Source organism: Gossypium arboreum, chromosome 12, assembly GCF_025698485.1.
Source record: "Gossypium arboreum isolate Shixiya-1 chromosome 12, ASM2569848v2, whole genome shotgun sequence".
In the NCBI taxonomy this organism is placed as follows: Eukaryota; Viridiplantae; Streptophyta; class Magnoliopsida; order Malvales; family Malvaceae; genus Gossypium; species Gossypium arboreum.
The window spans coordinates 46536193-46555763 of record NC_069081.1 but is presented as its reverse complement, the minus strand read 5'-3'; the positions used below and the strand labels follow the sequence as shown (position 1 = coordinate 46555763).

The window sequence follows — 19571 nt, the reverse complement described above, 5'->3', positions numbered from 1 at the left end:
TGGCACTCCATAAATATTTTTAAAAATATTTACGGTTATGTTTATGGAAACGAGGTCCCGTTATCTCATTTTCTAAAATAACTTGACTTTAGGGTCTTACCACTTGAACTTAATAAATCGTTTATAGAACATAAATTATCAATCAAAAACCTTTTAAAAAACCATATTTGACTAATAATAATATTTACGAACTTACTCGTCAGATTTGGTGGCCCTGAAACCACTATTCCGTCACCACTGAAAAACAGGTTGTTACATATTTGCCCCAAAATATTTACATTTTATACAATTTAATCCATATTATTAAACAAGTCAATTCCACAACTAACACATAAACCCAATATTGTCGAATACTCTGCCCTTTATATACATCCCATATATTCTAAAATTTCTAATAAAATCCTTCTCATTTTATAAATTAATCAATTCAATACTTAATTTAAAATTTTATAAAATTTACTTTATAAAATAACACAAAATCAACATCAAGCACCCCAAACAAAAATCTTTCAAGTAGAAAGCTTCAAAAACACTAATGGTAGACTTTCTAAACTTTACTACTTGTAGAAATTAACCCCTAAACTAAATAGATTTCAACTCAACCAACTCAAAAACATGAAATTCATGAAGAAAAAAATAGAAATATCACTCACATGTAATGAAAAGTGACAAAACTGAAGCTCCTTTACCCTCCTATGGTTTTTTGGTGGAAAGATAAACAAACTGAAAGAAATGGCGGCATTTTCCTTAATCTTTCTTTTGTTATTCCTATTGTAATTTACAAAATTCCATCCAAAATTATATTTTTAGTACAATTTAATCATATCATCCACTAATTCATGGGATGGTTAAATATCTCTTTTAGGCCATGTAACAATACATTTTTCTATGTTATCGTAAATGGCGGTTTCGGGGCCACAAATCTGACGAGTAAGTCCATAAATATTATAATTTAATATTTACGAGTCAATTATAGCAATATATTGAATTTTGATTTGATTATTTTTGCTAAGTGAACAAATAGTTAAGTTCAAGTAGTTTGTCTCTAAAGTCAAGTGGTTTTGGAAAATGAGATTTCGAGACCTTGTTTCTATAAACTGAGCCCGTAAATATTTTATGGAGTGACAATATAGGTGTATTGAACTTTGATTCGAAAATTTTAACGATTTAATTGTTAATTAAGGAAAAAGGACTAAATCGTAATAACAGTAAAAACTTGATTTCCACTGAATTTAGTGATCTAGTAACTTAGTTAAATTTTATTAGGGGACTTAAATGTTGATTTAGCCACTTGCATAATTTTGGACGGTTAATGCATGTTTTCTAATTATATTATAATGTTATTTTAAATTTTAAATTAAATAAAGGTTAGTTTAATAATAAAAAAGGTAGGGTCATCCTTCCCATTTTGTTTTCTTCTACCCGAAACCATAAAAAAATAAGAAGCCCTAGCCATTTTTTCTTAAAGCATAAACGGCCTTTGCATGTAAGAAATTTTAAATCTGTTTCTTATGATTTTTATGTTTTTGATATTGTTGTATCTTAATTTAGCTAACCCAAAGGCTAACTCGTAAAATTGTTAAATGTTTTGAATTACACCGGTGATGAATTTGTGATGCTTTTGAGGTTTGTTGATAAATTGTTAAGTTTGGTTGTTAAATAGACATATTTTGTTAAGTAATTTTTTATGATTTTAATTTTAAGGACTTCTTTGTTAATTTAGTAAAATTTACGTAAATATTGGGAAATGATAATAGATATGGGCTGATTATAAATTATATGAAATTCGTATGGCTAGTATTATGATTAAATGTGGATAATTCATGATTTTTTGGGATTTAGAACTAGACTGCATAAATGTTAAAATATTAGGGGTAATTTAGTAAATTCACATGGATAAGGGTTTTAGGTTCGTGCTAGAAGTCGTTTATGAGTTCAGGTAAGTTTGTATTATATGTAATATATCATATAAAATTCCTTGAATTTTTTATTCTAATAATTATGATGTTTGTAATTAATGAATGTTGGTTGATGAGAACTAATAATGAAATTAAGTTGTATTAGAGATAGTGTATCAGGCATTAAGTCCTGCAGGCTTCATGCCGGTGTATTATATTAAGCTTTGTGCCTAGCAAGTTTCGTGCTAGTGTATTATATCAGGCTTTATTCCTAGCAGGCTTTGTGCCAATGTATTATATCAGGCTTTGTGCTTAGCAAGCTTCATGTCGATGTATTATATCAGGCCTTTATGCCTAGTAGGCTTCATGCTAGTGTATTATATCAAGCTTTATTCTTAGCAGGCTTCGTGCCAGTGTATTATATCAGGCTTTGTGCCTAGCAGGCTTCGTGCTGATGTATTATATTAGGAGTTGTGCCTTGTAGGTTTCGTGCCAGTGTATTATATCAGGCTTTGTGCCTAGCAGGCTTTGTGTCGATGTATTATATCAAGATTTGTGCCTAGTAGGCTTTGTGCTGGTTTATTATCAGGCTTCGTGCAAGTGTATTATATCAGGATTTGTGCCTAGCAGGCTTTGTGCTGGTGTATTATATCAAGCTTTGGGCTTAGCAGGCTTCGTGCTAGTGTATTATATCAGGCTTTCTGACTAGTAGGCTTCGTGCCAGTGTATTATATTAAGCTTTGTGCCTAAAAAGCTTTGTTCTGGTGTGTTATATCAGACTTTGAGCCTAGTAGGCTTCGTGTCAGTGTGTTATATCAGGTTTTGAGCTTAACAGGCTTCGTGCTAGTGTATTGTATTAGGTAAGTTGTACTAAAAATATTATTTCCATTATACGATGTTATTCTATTTGGTTCAATGAGCAACTAATGGTTAAAATGAAAAAGTATGTATATAAATGAACTATGTTATTGAGAATACAGAATGGAAAATGTAATGTAAGTATTTGGATTGAAAATGTAACATTTGAATTATATGAATTAATGGATTATATAGTGAAATTCTTTCCATGATATGAATGGGTAAATAAAGCTTAAATAGGTATATGAAAATATGAAATGAATCATTATTAGAGAGAATAAAATGGATTATAATGATATGCATAATGTAAAGAGAATGAGGTTACATGATATATGTACAAGTGTTGGATGGTGAAATTGAAATATTGATATGTTTTATGCCATGTCCTGGTTGATCTTATAAGTGCATTATTTTACCAACTAACCTTATGAATTTTTGTGTATAGGAAAGGATGTTTGGCTTATAATGAAATGAAACTATCTTTGATTCTTTATTTAATATTTATGGTAAGTTTAAGTACCTAATACGAGCTTACTAATCACTAGTTGCTTACGTATGCCCTAATATCATTTGTTAATGGTTGTGCATAGTCTTTGAAATTAGGAAAGATATGGTTAATTGATATATGTGTTTTGGCAGGTATAGGGCTTATTTGTTACTATGCTGATTTGATAATGTTATGAGTTGTGCCAAATTTGAATACGTTTAATGCCTTTGTGTTTTGGCTTGTAAATATGGTATAAGTGTATAGGGTTTGATATCAATAAAGCCATTTGGTATGTTTGGATTTGTTGGTACCATTTGTATATATGTAGTTTGGTTAGTTGGTTTATGTTTAGGCACTTTTGAATGCGGTCATTTAATTGTACCTAGCTAATTTGGTAAGTTGTGGTGGTGTTTATTTAAAAAGGATGTGTTCATGATGTATCTATGTTCTATAGTTAAAATGTGATATTGAAGTCTTATTCATGAATGGTCTTGTTGAATGAATTGTGGTGCCTTTGAATGGCACATTGGTTAGAACATATAGGTTGATTAAAATGGTATTTTTGTGTGTGTTTAAGGTGTGTTAGGTTATGTGAATGTTTTGGAGGAAGGTATGTCTTGGTGTACAAGCATAGGCCTTGAGTTGTCTTGTTTTAGGGGCTAAATTTAGAGCACACTACTTGAGACACAGGCTGTCACCTGGCCGTGTGCCACACATGGTCTCCCGACATGGTCGTGTATCATCTTATTTTCAAGTACAGGTTTCACATGGCTTGCGACACGGCCGTGTGACCCAAGTCAGTGAGTTACACAGTTTGATACATGGGCTAGGACATGGCCGTGTGTCCCATTGTTTGAAAACCCACACGGCCTAGGCTATGTCACATGGCCTGGCCACACAGCTGTGTGACCCCTGTTTTGCAAATTTTTAAGTTTGGCCTAAAATTTCTTATTTGCTTCGAATAAGTCCTTATTTGTAAGTAAACTCTTTTTAGAGCCCCTTAGGCTCGATTTAAGGCTCGTAAAAGTATTTATGCTATATTCAAGTTATGTTATGATTTAAGGCTCATAAAAGTATTTATGCTATATTCAAGTTATGTTATCGAATGTTAATATATAAATTGCATGTCGATCTCTATTTTGATGTTAAAGGTTTTGTATTGTACAGTAATGCTTTATAACCTTAATCCGGTGATGGAGACGGGTTAGGGGTATTACAGGCCACCTAATTCAAGAAAAAAACCATTGTCATTTTCCACTTTTTTTTTTACAATTTAATCCTTTCTACTTAATTACCTAATCAAACATTAAAATTGCAGATTCAAAACTTAATACGACACTAATGACCTCGTGACTATTAAACAATTAAAATTTATGGACTGACATATCAAAATTTGTGGTCCCGAAACCATTATATTCGACACCACTAGAAAACGGGTTTTTACATTGCTGATAGTTTTCAACTGTGAGAAACACAAATTCATCCTCGACGAACCTTGCCCACTTGAAGCTCAGCCCAAAGCGAGAATCACTAGAGAGATTCTGACTCGATTGTTCAATGTTATATGTTAGCGAGCATGAGTAGTGTGTTGTAAAAGCAACACGAGAATTTTTGTAATACTAAAGAGATCATAAAAAATTTGAAGGATTTTCTCAGAGGCCAAGTCACATTGGCTCGACAATCCGCTATTACAAATTTGATAAACTCTCAACATAAACTTAATACTCCAGTCAAAGAACATATGCTTAAGCTTATAGGATTCTTTGCAAAGTGGAAGACAATGAGGTTGAACTAGACATGAACACTCAGATTGAAATAGTGTTCAAATCCTTGACCAAGGAGTTCTCTAGGTTTAGGGTCGCTTACAACTTGGGGAATAAGGCACTTACCTTGACTCAGCTCATGAAGGAATTATAATCCTATGAGTTGATGTTGAATGGTGGTAAACTGGTTCAGGAGAAACCTATGAAAAATTTAGCTGTGGGCCCTTCATCCTCTAAGGGGAATCAGAAAGCTAAAGGAAAGAAGAAATCGACTAAGTCTTCGGTTCCACCTTATGTGGATAGGAAGAAGACTAAGAAGTCAAAAAATCCTAAAAAGATCAAATGTTTCTTCTACAATAGGAAAGGGCAGTTTAGATCAAACTATAAGGACTATAATGATAAACCAAGTTAGCCCAAACCCATGGTAGAGAATTTCTAAGCACTAAAACTAAAGATTTATTAAGCGAAATAAGTATAACATAAGAAAAATCAAGAAAGATTTTAAAGTAAATGTTATATGTATATTGATTACTCAATGTAGAATGATACAAATGAGGTTTGTAAGGCATTTATTTATAGTTGAGTCCTTATTACATCAAACGGACAAATTGAATTACATCAATAACTCGTATGTAAACCTATCTACAAGATAGAGTTCTAAGGAAGTTTCCCTATTATCTTTATCCTTAGAATTTAAATTAACTTGGTAAGTGTAACAACCCCTTCTTAGTGGTGTCGAAAATAGTAGTTTTGTGACCACGATTATGATTAGCGAGTTAATATTTTAATGTTTATAGGGTTATAATAGGGATGTATTAAATTTTCGTTAAGAAATTTTAAGGTTTAAATAGTTAATTAAGTAAAAAGGACTAAATTGTAAAGGATGCAAAAGTTAAATTCTATTAGTTAAAGGGGTCAAATGGCTATGAAATCTTAAATTAATGGACTTAGTGGGTAAACATACCAATTATGAATATAGTGGACTGTTTTGGTGATTAATTTCATGAAATTTAATTAGTATTTAAAGGGCAAAAAGATAAATGAGTAAATAAATAATAACATAAACAAAACAAGCCAATATCATCTTATCCATTTCTTTATTTTTGGTTGAATCCACCATTTTTTTAAGCGAGAAGCATTCAACTATTCTTTCTTACCTTGCATGGTATGTAAATTTGTTCCATTTTTAGTGATTTTTATATTTTTATATTTTTGAACTCGCTTTAGCTTAATCTAGCTAGCCTGGGGGTCAATTTATAAATTTGTTAAAAGTATAGGGATTTTCATGAATAAGTTTGTGGTGTTGTGAATTTAATTGGTAGTTTATTAAGCTTGGTTGTTAAGTAGACATATTTTGTTGAGTAATTTTTGATGATTTTAAAGTACCGGACTTAAACTATTTGTTAAGTAATCTAGCTAGCCTTCACATTATACGAGCTTATCAAGCACCGGTTGCTTACGTAGTTGTTTTTCTCTGTCTTGTAGATCATCAGAAAGCTCGACCAGTTAGAATCTTGTTAGAGCTCTATCACACTATCCATCACCCTTTTTGGTAGTTTTTTGTTATTTTGACTAGTGGTTATAAATGACATGCATAGGGTTTAAGTGCAATAGGGCTTGATGGTAATGTAGCCATTTGGTATGTTTTGTATTATGCTATGTTTATGCATGTCTGAATGCTCTTACTTGAATTTGTAAATAATGGTGTAAAGAGTTGTGTTTTTGAACACTTATGCAGGTAATATGACTATATACAAACCATGGATGAATCTATATACATATATGTGTGAGATGATTTTGATATACTTGGTTGTGCTAAATTAATAAACTTGAGTTGTTGATTTGATTGAAATGATGTGTTAATTGAGGTGCCTTTGTTGGCATATTGGTTAGACATAGGATGAGTGAATATTTGGCATGTTTTAAGTGTGTTTTAGTCATGTAGATGTTTGTGGAAATAGTGTATCTTAGTGTGCAAGATTTTGTTTTGAAATGGCTTGTTTTAGGGGCAACCTATGCTGCACACAAGTTGGGACATGGCACACGACCTTGTGTCTTTATTGTTTTAAGTGCAGGATTCACATGGTTTGAAACACAACTGTGTGTCTCAAGTCAGTATGTAACACGGTTTAGCACACGACCTACGACACGGCCGTGTGACCCAACATAGAATGCACACACAATTTGGCACTTCGCCTGCGACACGACCACGTTGCCCTATTTCGAACACCCACATGGGCGGACACACAGGCTGGGACACACTTATGTCCAAACTTCAAATGTTCACACGATCTGGGCTATGTTACATAGCCTGGCCATATGACCATGTAACCCCTACTTCCCAAATTTTCATGTTTTGCCAAAAATTTTTGTTTTGTTTCGATTTGATCCCAAACTATTTTTAGGGCCCTGTAGGCTCGATTTAAGGTCCATAAGTATATTTTGGTCATGATTAGATTCAATTGTTATATGTTAGCATTAACTTTGTACAATAATGCTCCGTAATTCTAATCCAACGACGGAGACGAGTTAGGAGTGTTATAGTAAGTTACAAGTTGCTGAACTATTTACTATGTTACTAGATTTCAAGTAGATGGACCTTCTAAAATATTTCAAGAATTGGGTCAATCATAGGGTATTTCTTCTTCTTCTTCTTCTTCTTCTTCTTCTTCCATCCCTACCAAACAATTAAAGAGAGAAACAAAAATTTCAATATGTTAATATTAGAAGGCACACTGTGGTGCCTTGCCATATCTTCTTTTTATATATTCTTATAGATTAAGATAAAATTTAAATTCTAAAAATGAAATGACAAACAAATCCAAGTTTTATTTTATCAAAATTGACTTTTTTTTCTTTTTAAATATAAAATAAATGATTGCAAAATATAATGATGCAATAGAAAAAAACTCTAATGGGCGAAAATAAAACATATAAAAAGATTTGGGAAGTCAGTAATAAGAATTGAAGCTTAGAGCCCAAAGTATTTGTTTGTTTCATTTTTCAAAAGAGTTTGAGACGAGGGATGTAAATGGGCATTGCTCATTATTTTATGGGCTTATGTTAACTCTTATTTCTTTTTTCTTAAGAAATATGAGAAATAAGTACACGTTTTCAATATGTCTTAATACATGTTTTCACACCTTTCGCTTTACACGATGAAGTTAAATTTGATTGTGCTATTTCTATGTTCTTTTATTTTCACTATAAATATATAACATGATAATTTAGTTAAACCCTCGACCTAATGTAATTATATATTTGAAATTTTATTTTTATAATTAATAAGGATTTAATAGCAAGATTGAGGTTTAGAAATTTTGAGATGTAACTCCCACTTTATATAAGTTTTGTTGAGTATCTAAATTTGTTCTCATGTATGGATTATGTTTATATATATTTCAATTGTTAGTTTAATTAATTGATTTTGATTTGAAGTTATTGTATGTATTAATTAGTTCAGATTAATTTATTATAAATGTGATTGTACTGGTAAAAGAAAAACATTTTAATTTCTATTCAATTGTAGCATTTTACAAAACAAACATATTTATTTTTTCAAATTGGTTTAATATAGTTTTTATGCTTATAATATGTAAATAAAAAGTTAATAATTTTAAAATTATAAATTAAATTAAAATTTATCAAAGTATATTCATAAAGCAGCTGACTGCTTTAAAAAGTGCATTTTGTGGGTCACGTGACACCCTATACTGGGAGCATATGCTCATGTGATTCCCTACTGTTTTAGGTATATTAAAAAACTTTCTTGATTTCTTCCCTCTTTTATAAATCTCAAATTTAGCTCACCCCACTCAATTATTTTAGCATAAAGAAGCTTGGAATTCGAGGATAATTTTTTTAAAAAATACTGATATTTGAATTTTAGATTACTTTTTAAAATTATTATATAAATAAAATTGAATTAAAAATTTTAAAATATTTAGAATATTGACAACCATGAAGGTTTTAAATTTCGTAAATTAAATTTTATTATATAAATAATTGTGGTTAATATATTACTTAAAACATATAAATCCAAAAAAAAGCTGTCCAAAATTAATAGCCAATTAATCTAATTAATTCCAACCTCACCCATCGAGTTTGCAAACTACTCAAATATTTAATATTTTATTACATGCAAACCTAAATCCATTATATTCATTTAATTAAATAATATTTTTGAGAAGCCGCTAGTGTCACGGGCCAGAGTTCAAAGCCCGTGACCATCGAACCAAATGCATCCGATGGAGGTCTATTACTTAGATGGGGATCATTTGGCCCACGTGAGCTGGCCCGATTCAAGGAACTATTGGAGAAGCTTGCCGAATTAAAGTCTGGTTGGCCCGATCGGACTGGCCCGTTGCTTGAAGAGATTGAAGGTCCATCTACAAATATAGAAACATGATCTTAAAAGATATGATATTATAGTCTTAGAGATCTTAGATATGATATGGAATCTTATAAGATATTATTTTATAAGATTACATATCTTATCTAAGATATGTAATCTTAGAAGATATGATATTATATTCTTAGAGATTTGGTGGTAGGTAACCTTTAATCTCGTCCGTCGATGTAATTGTATCTTGACCGTCGGTTTTGGGGGAGCTCAAGTATAAATAGAGAGCCTCCCCCTCATTTGTACTCACTCCATTCATTGTTTCATTATTCTTTGTGAATAAGAGAATAGAGAGCATTTACTCAAACACTTTGTGTGCGTCCCTTTCTGTTGTTCTTATAAGCTTCTTTTGGCGTAAGTAAGTCTTCCGCTGTACGAGTTAGTGCCTTGGAGGAGTTCTTAAGGAATCCTCATTCGAGTAAAGGCTGACTTGGGCGAGTTTGGACTAGCGAATCGCCTAAGGCCGCACGGATTGCGAGACTAAAGGTCTAGCCCCGTGACAAGTGGTACCAGAGCTAGAGTTCGAACCAAGAAGTATTCGAGCTGTTGGTTCGAAGGCACTGTTGGGATGTCGAAAGAAGAGTTCGAACAAATACGGGCGAGAAAGTCTTTGAGGGAGATGCTGTCGGCAGTAGAGGTACGCGTGGGTAAACTTGAGGAGTCTATGGAAGCCGTTAAAGAGTCTGACAATGCTCGTGGGGAAAGTATTGAAGACATAAAGGATCAGTTCAGAGACTTTGTGACCACGTGTCTAACTTCCCAAAGGGATAACGTGCAAGAGTTGCTAGATTCCCAAAGGAAGAAGCTGACAGAGAGGAATAATGCTCTCGAAGCCATGGTGAAGGCTTTGAAAGAGGAAACAATGGCCACGACGCTGACTTTAAGCACAAGAATAGAGGAGCTCGAGGGAGAGCTGGCCTTGTGTCGAGCAGCGGTGGAAGAAGGAGTGTCAAGTGCAGACTTCGATGGCGAGTGTGTCCGGAACCGAAAGAGTTTGCGGGACAAGGTCGCATGTGATGTGGACAATTTCTTGTGGAGGATGGAAAACTACTTCGTGCCAAAGGCATCGTGGATGATGCGGATAAGGTACAAACCGCTTCATTATTTCTTATTGATATTGCGCTTTTATGGTGGCGAGGTAAGACCACGATGAAAGGCAATGTGAGATTGGAACATGGGAGAAGTTCCAATGCGAGTTGAAGGGACAGTTTACCCGAGTTTGCCGAGGAAGAAGCTCGGGCAAAGTTGCAAGGAATAACGCAGCAGGGCACAGTGGGGAGTATGTTTGTGAGTTCAAGGAACTCATTCTCCAAAGTTCGGATATGACCGAGAGAAGCAATGCTTGCTTTTCAAGAGGATTGAAGCCGTGGGTCGACGGGAGGTGGAACAAAGAGGTGTCCAAAAGTCGCCGGAAGCCATGAAGGTAGTGGTATCCGTGGTTAAGCTTGGTCTAGAGAAAGACAAGCTTGGATCTTCCAAGTCCGAGGAAAGGGCGATGTGAAGAGAATCACAAGGAAGATACGGATGAGTATGGCAATGGCAACGGTGACAATTGTGGTAATGGGAAACCACGAGTTGGGAAGAAAAACCCAAGAAGAGAAGGGACAAGCTAAAATGCTTTCTCTGCGACGGTCCACACATACTAAAGAAATGTCCGATGAAATCCGCTTAGGAAGAAGCCGGTGGGTAAGGCCTTGGGACTTGGTTCGAGCGCAAGGGTGTTGAAGCCAAGGAGGCCGAAGCGAGAAGAAGCCACCGAGTGCTTCTTATGTCATGGTCCGCATAGGTTGCGGAAGTGTCCGAGGAAGTCTCATCGAAGAAAACGATGGAGCGCACAAGGAGCCCAAGCTTGGTTCGAGCAAGGGTAAAGCCGAAGCCAAGAGGGCTAAGAGGAGCAAAAAGAAGCGAGTAAAGTGCTTCTTGTGCCGTGGTCCGCATGAGTTGCGGAACTGTCCAAAGCAAGCCGTAGTCAAAGGAAAGGCAACGTCCGAGCATAGTGAGTCGTCGGAGGGGCTTCCACCCAAGGGAGAGGTGAGTTTGTCATCGAACTTAGAGGAAAAAGTTGCGATGAAAACAGTGAAGCTTGGACCAATGAGGCTCGTATCGAGTGAAGCGTCGGAGTTGGCCGAGTCATTGACAAGGCTTCCACCTATGGGAGAGGTGGGTGGTGCATCGGACTTCAAGGAAAAAGAAGTGATGCATGTGGGACAGTTGACCCGAGTAAATGCAAAGGTACATTCGAAACACTCTGATAGTGTTTTGCATTCTAACTTGTGTACTTGGCGAGAACGTAGGGGCCCTTTCGAAGTTCTTGAGCAAGGAGGCCGAGAGACTTTGGGCAAAGTAAAGCCAAGTGTCGTGAATCATGAGGATTCTGTCCGAGGGAAGTTAGAATGTGGGCAAGGGAGTGACATAACTCCTTGTCGTCGAGATGTACAAACGAGTAAGACGGCTCGAGTTAAGAAGCGATGGAAGCCGAGGCAAAAGTCCCAAAGGAAGGGAAGAGCTAAGACAACGAGTGGGATCCAAGGCGAATCAAGTCAGTGCCATTCAGGAGTCGCAACGAGGACGTTGCGAGAATGGGTGGGGGAGAATGTCACGGGCCAGAGTTCAAAGCCCGTGACCATCGAACCAAATGCATCCGATGGAGGTCTATTACTTAGATGGGGATCATTTGGCCCACGTGAGTGGCCCGATTCAAGGAACTATTGGAGAAGCTTGCGAATTAAAGTCTGGTTGGCCCGACGGATGGCCCGTTGCTTGAAGAGATTGAAGGTCCATCTACAAATATAGAAACATGATCTTAAAAGATATGATATTATAGTCTTAGAGATCTTAGATATGATATGGAATCTTATAAGATATTATTTTATAAGATTACATATCTTATCTAAGATATGTAATCTTAGAAGATATGATATTATATTCTTAGAGATTTGGTGGTAGGTAACCTTTAATCTCGTCCGTCGATGTAATTGTATCTTGACCGTCGGTTTTGGGGGAGCTCAAGTATAAATAGAGAGCCTCCCCCTCATTTGTACTCACTCCATTCATTGTTTCATTATTCTTTGTGAATAAGAGAATAGAGAGCATTTACTCAAACACTTTGTGTGCGTCCCTTTCGTTGTTCTTATAAGCTTCTTTTGGCGTAAGTAAGTCTTCCATTGACGAGTTAGTGCCTTGGAGGAGTTCTTAAGGAATCCTCATTCGAGTAAAGGCTGACTTGGGCGAGTTTGGACTAGCGAATCGCCTAAGGCCGCACGGATTGCGAGACTAAAGGTCTAGCCCCGTGACACTAGCCCTTACCACCCAAATTTCAAATCCTAATTATAGACCATATTGTATTTGGTGAATAATTATTAATATTTGCATATGAAAATCAAATTATGTTATTAAAAAAAATCTGGAAAAACGAGGGAGCGTGAAATACTTATGATATTGTGCTGAACACTCACTGTACCATGGCACAGAAAAATAAACAAATACTAATTTCAAGTCATTATTAATAAAGATTACAGAAAACAAAGAAGGGAGTGTGGAGGGCAGGGCTTTCATGATATACGTGGCAGGTGGTGATTGGTTAGATCTGGAAGTGGGGCAAAGGCAGTCAACGCAAAGACCGGAAAAGTGAAGCAGCACAGGCGTGCAGTCAAAGCAAAACTGTCACGGTCAAAATGCTTTGCTGGCACTTTACCTAAAATAAATAAACACATGAAATTATTTTTCTTTTTAAAAAAAAAAAATATAGGGAGGTGGGAAGTTCCCCAGTGGCCCTCACAATTCTTTTAGGTGTAAATATCAACAGATTTTATATATTGTATTTCAATAAAATTTCTATAAATGAGTAGTTATAAACAATATAAGAATGACACTAAAGAACTGAAAATAGATGATTATTATTATTATTATTAATTTTGAAATTAGATTTTGTCCACATAACATATGTGGATGAAGTTTCTTAAGATGAAAAGAGATTCCTTTTAGCTAAAACAACAAACATTAAAATCAAAATCAAAATCTTGATTCCATTTTTTCAAAACCAAAATTCATTAGTTCAATTTATTAATGAAAACTAACTTTTTAGTAACATCACTGTTAAATTAAAAGTAATAGCGGGGAGATTACGGCAAAGAATTGATATGACTGCACGTGTGGTGTGCGGATCGGGTGGCTTAATTACCGGTAACTTGGTAATTTTCAACTTTCCCTTCTTCTTCTTCTTCTTCTTTTTTTTTTACTCTGGTAAAATATTAGGGAAAAAAATGTCATTTCCTCGTTCAAAGAAAAAAAAAAAGCAACGCATTTATATATTAAGATGATCTCATTAATAATTAATTTTTATTATTTTTCGTGAAGGTTTTTTTTAATAATTTTAAAATTATTTTATTTTTATCCAGCAAACAACTGCCCCAAAAGAAGAGCAGTAGGGAAGCCTTTGCAGGACATGGCTTTTCTCTGTTCTTCTCTTTCTCTCCATTTTGTGGTAAGGCCTGTTTTCACAATAACTTGATTCTCTTCACTAAATTCTTGTAACTTTTTCATTTTTTTCTTGTTTGGGTTTTTTCCCCCTATTTTTTCTGTACCATTAATGGTTGGGTTTAGAGGAAAAAGGTCTAATTGATTAGCTTTTGTACTACTCTTTTAACTGTTTATCTTTGACTGCTTTCTTTTACTAGTATCTTTCTTTTCTTTGCCTACTTATTTTTGCTGTTTTGGGGGGCTTGATGATGGGAAGCTTGTACAAGAAGTGAAAGATGGGAGCTTGATTATTGTGTTTATTACTGATATTATTGTTATTATGATGGACTTTTGACCCTAGAAAAGGAGATCAGGATAAAGCAAAATAGATGTGTGAGTTTGTAGAGAGAAAAAGAAGGTATTTTTCTTGCTTTATGATTTGTCAATGAGAGAGGAATTGATTGGAAATATACAAGTTCCATTCTTTTTTCATAATGTGGGTTGAAGGGTGCTTGTCAGTGCAGTGAATTTAGAGCTTGTTGTGGGTAGTGTAGAGGGGTTTTAAAGATAATCCTTCTTTTTTGTTACCTTGAGAATCTGTGTTGCTTTATCTTTTTTTTGGGAAAAAGAAGGGCGGGTTTCAAAGATGCCTATGTTTCAACCCTCAAAGAGGGATGGGGTGGTTGTTGCTGCATTTGATGGTAGTGGTGATGGGCAAGTTCTGGATCTGGATACTGCTGTTAAAGATGGGGTTTTGGGTGGCGTTGGTGGTGGAGTCATTGGTGCTGCCGTTGGTGAGAAATTGGATCTGAAGAAAATGATTGAAGAGCTTGATTTACCTGAGATTCCTTCTGTGTTTATTTGTCCCATCTCTCTTGAGCCAATGCAAGACCCTGTAACTCTTTGCACTGGCCAAACATATGAGAGGTCCAACATTCTCAAATGGTTCAATTTGGGGCACTATACTTGCCCCACTACAATGCAAGAACTCTGGGATGATTCTGTTACCCCAAATAGAACCCTTTACCATTTGATTTACACTTGGTTTTCGCAGAAATATTTGCTTATGAAGAAGAGATCCGAGGATGTACAAGGAAGGGTAAGTGAGCTTCTTCAGACCTTGAAGAAGGCTAAAGGTCAGGCCAGGATTCAAGCCTTGAAGGAGCTTAAGCAAGTTGTGGCTGCACATGCAACAGCAATGAAGACAGTGGTTGATGAAGGTGGAGTTTCTCTAATTTCATCCTTGTTAGGTCCATTTACTTCCCATGCTGTTGGTTCAGAGGCGATTGCCATTCTTGTCAATTTGGAGCTTGATTCAGAGTCCAAAACCAATTTGATGCAGCCAACAAAGATTTCGTTGATGGTAGACATGCTGAATGAAGGGTCAGTGGAGACAAAGATCAATTGTACGCGATTGATAGGGAAGTTAATGGAGGAGAAGGAATTTCGGGCTGAGAGCATCTCCAGCCATCGGCTATTGGTTGGTCTAATGCGCTTAGTGAAGGATAAGAGGCACAGGAACGGAATCATGCCTGGTCTTAGCTTGCTCAGATCTATATGCTTACATAAACAAGTCATGGGTTTGATTGTGAGTATTGGCGCCGTTTTTCAATTGGTTGAATTGTTACCTGCTTTGGAACCTGATTGCCTGGAATCAGCCCTTTTCATATTGGACACGTTATCATCACTACCAGAAGGCAAAGCAGCATTGAAGGATTGTGGAAACACAATTCCGAATATGGTGAGGCTCTTGATGAGAATTTCAGAAAGCTGTACTCAATATGCATTGTCAATACTGTGGTCCGTATGTAAACTTGCCCCTGAGGAATGCTCCTCAGTTGCTGTAGAAGCCGGTTTGGCAGCAAAGCTGCTTCTCGTGATTCAGAGCGGTTGCAATCCTCTGTTGAAGCAAAAATCTTCGGAGCTCTTGAAGTTATGTAGCCTAAATTATACAGACACCATCTTTATTTCAAAGTGCAAGCTCACAAGGACAATCCTATGACAAGTTAAAGGGCCTGCCATGATTGGTTCTTGAAATCTTCCAAGAATGAACGATCATATACTTATGAGATAGGGGGTTTGAGGTATGAATTAGCTCTCCTGTATATATTTAAGCACTTCAATTCCTGCAATTTGATTCAACTTTACTTAAAGAACACTCATAATGTGGATAAGAAAAAAGAACACATTTCATGCTGCAATGGAATTATATGAAGTTCTCTTTTCCAATGCCTTAAAATAAAACCCCCCAAAAGGATCATGTGGAATGGATTATTGTGGGTGGGGTACATTCTTGGGATGGAATTGTGCTATTTGTGCAAGACTTTGGAGCTTGCAATCACAATTGTAATAGACAAAGAATTGCTTTGCTCCTTGGTGTTGGGGGCCCTTATTTCTCCCAAGTTGTTCCTATGGTAGGGGCCTTCCTTGACCAATTTTCCTGTCTGGGTTTTAGTGGGAGTTTTGCATTTTCAGCTCCACTGTTGTAGAGAGATTGGAATGCCTCTGGACATCAATTGTCTATTCAATGTGTACAATGAAAGATAACCTTTTCTTTTCTTTCATGTTTTTATTTTTTCTTCTTATTTATTCTGCACTTTTCGTTTGTTGTTAGGCTCCATGAAGAATTAATAAAAGTAAAAGTTTTTACTGGTTAACAATTGTGGTTAACAATTGTGTACATTTGATTTATTACAAAGGCTATGTCAATGTCATGTAAAAGAGGGATGGTGTAGCATTTACAAATGCGTTGAACTGTTACTATTTGGGGGGATCACTGTCACGGTGGAACACCTGGGGTCCATCATATGTAGTTTATATCCCTTTGTGGGAGAAATTGAGGACAAACCCATTGTCATCTCTCTTTCAATCACTGTTGTAATGAAATGTTCCACTCGCAAATTGTCAAGAGAACTCCTATTTGTAATCAGTAAAAAGCTCCCATTCACTCAATCCTTCTGCGCAAACAGAAGTGGCTCAATCTTATCTGGATTCAAGAAATTTCTATGTTCACTACAATGGTTTTTTTTTTTTTTTTGTTTACATGCATTTGTTCATCAAATTTGGCCCCTTTTTTTATAAAAAAAAAAACTATCTTTTCATCAAGAAAGCAAGGAAAATATCCCCCCCCCCCCCTTTCTCTTTCTTGCCTTCTAAAGGGACCTCTGCAATTAAGGGCCTCTCATTGGTCATGGCATCTTTGAATGACTGTTAAGACTCAACACTAAAAATATTTGCTTTCAGTTGCAATTGTAATGACTTCGTAGTTACAACATTTATTGATGCCCCTTTGCTGGCGAAGAGGTAAGTTCGGAGATGGGGCTAAGGGTGTCCTAGGTTGATCTTTGGATTCTTTTCTGTACTTAAATCAGTGTATGGAAAGGACTGGTAACATAAAAGGAAAGTTAAGTGTTTAGAGTTATCTATTATTACAGCATGCTCAAAGATAAATTATAAGATTGTCACAACAATTTTCATAATGATAGTGACGTATGCTATTTTTAATAGTTTTTAATGCCAGAAGTCATTTTTTTGTTGCAATCAAATGTTGTCTATAACTAAATGTACTATAAAGATTATTGTTGGATATACTACAAACCATATAGAAGATTGTAACTAAGATAAGAATAATGATTCTTGGCCTATGATAGAATTAGACTAGAAATGTATGGTCGTGTCCAGATAAGTCGATATAAAATATCAAATTCATTTGCATATTTTCTATTTAAAATTCAGGAAATAAAAAAAGTTAAATTATTCAAGTGTAAGACTACATAGTAATATTATCAAGGAAATATTATGTCGAATCAAGAATTCCTACAATTTGGGTAGTAGTGATTACTACTAATTATGATATTGGAAGTGTTTTAATATCACTGTAAATATTACAATATCTTACAAAGTTACACCTTATGATTGAACTATTGAAAAAAAAAAAAAGATTATATTTAACTTACGCATACATTAAATTTATTATATAGAAATGTTTGTATAATTAATTTATTTCGACCGGATTACATTTCGACATAATATAGATACATTCATGAGACATATATTTAGAGGGTCCAATTAAAAAAATTATTTACTAAAATTATTTAAATAAAGGTTAGTATTTTTTCTATTTCTTTAGAAATTCTAAGCAAGAAAATATGAAATATTCATAGCGGGTGGATTGAATAGAGAGGTTGAAGTAGTGCTAAGAACGAAATCATCATTCAAACCTGGGATCCACTATTTCACACATGATGCGAAATTGCTGGAGTTTTAAATTTCGTTGTGCCCACTGGAATTATAACTGCTTGGATGGATGATTTGAGCAGCGTCACTATGAGTGACTTTGCTGTAACAGTCATGTGATCACTCTCTAAAGAAAAATGAGATACTCGCTTGCCTTTTGCAGTGTCAGCTTTTGCCTATAAGTCAATATGATGTGCCAAATAATATCTGGGCTTTAAGAAAAAATATCATTTTCAAGGCATGGTATCGTTTTACCAATTGTCCCTAAACTTTAATTAAAATTACATTTTGGTCACCTAGCTTTCAAATTTTATATAATTGTTGCTAATGTTATCAAATTGTTACGTTTACGTTTTGGTCACTCATCTATTAACTTTCGTTAAGAGGATGACGTGACACATTAATTTAAAGGGCCAACAACCAATTTAGTCCCTAAACTATGACTAAAATATCAATTTGATACTTTTAAAATTTTTCTTAATAATAATTCTAAAAAAGTTAAAAGGTAAACTACTCAGATAATCACCCAAGTTTTATGACATTCCTGTTTTGGTCATCGTTTTCTTGTTAATTTAATAATTTCCGTTATATTAATTGTCATTTTTAGTCACTTCACTGTTAAAATACCTTGGTCACTAAATTAAATGCTGACTTGGTAGCCTTCTGATTAGTATAATAATAGATTTAGCTATTAACACTTTACACATTCTGTCAAGTTGGTCCTAATTCTAGAAAAATTCAATAAATTTAACTCTAAATGTTTGCACATTTTGTCAATTCAATTCAAATTCTAAAATTAAAAATACATAATTTTAAAAATTGAAAGTATATATAATTTATTATAAAAATATGAAATATTAAAAATATATAAAATTACATAAAGGCTCAATTGCCATGGTCCTATTTCTAAAAAAATCAACAAACGTAACCCTTAATGGTTTGCACATTTTTAATTTAGTCTAAATTCTAAAAATTAAAAAATATATTTCAAAATATAAAGCATTCAAAAAAAAAATCAATCAAAACCCAAAATCAAAGTAAGTAAGTTTTCTTAGTTAAAATTAAAAATCATGAAAAACCCACAAAATGCTTCTACATTTGATATATGCAACTGCACAACATTAAGATTAAAAAATTACAAGAAAAAAGTTCAAAATTTTCTTTCATATTATCAGATTTTTTGGTCAATCAAACGAAAAAGAGAAACTTTGTAAAACAACATTCATCCCTTCATCTCCTTCCCTATTCATCTTCAAGCTTCCCATTGTTCTCATACTCCCACTCAAACCTCACAATCTCAACTAAATCCATACCTAATTTTACCAGATCCAAACTCTATCATTACTTCATCATTGAGCAATCACCATTAAACCTACACCCAAAGTCAGTTTTTTTTTATGGACACACCCAAACTTAGTTTCACGTTTTCTTTTAATGAGGAAAAATTGATCAGTGCAACACCGCTTAGC

The 19571-nt window shown here is 34.7% G+C and overlaps 1 protein-coding gene across 1 annotated transcript; it reads left to right on the top strand.

The window, feature by feature from the left end:
• Positions 1–13290: 13290 nt before the first annotated feature.
• On the top strand, positions 13291–16526 carry LOC108479819 (U-box domain-containing protein 30-like). The gene is made up of 2 exons (XM_017782627.2): positions 13291–13598; positions 13806–16526. Exon 2 carries the CDS (start codon positions 14513–14515, stop codon positions 15866–15868), a length of 1356 nt encoding a protein of 451 aa, XP_017638116.1. The 5' UTR covers positions 13291–13598; positions 13806–14512; the 3' UTR covers positions 15869–16526.
• Positions 16527–19571: the final 3045 nt, after the last annotated feature.

What these genes read in the sequence shown, in the direction of transcription:
- LOC108479819 (XM_017782627.2), top strand. Translation starts at nt 14,513, where the DNA reads ATGCCTATGTTTCAACCCTCAAAGAGGGATGGGGTGGTTGTTGCTGCA.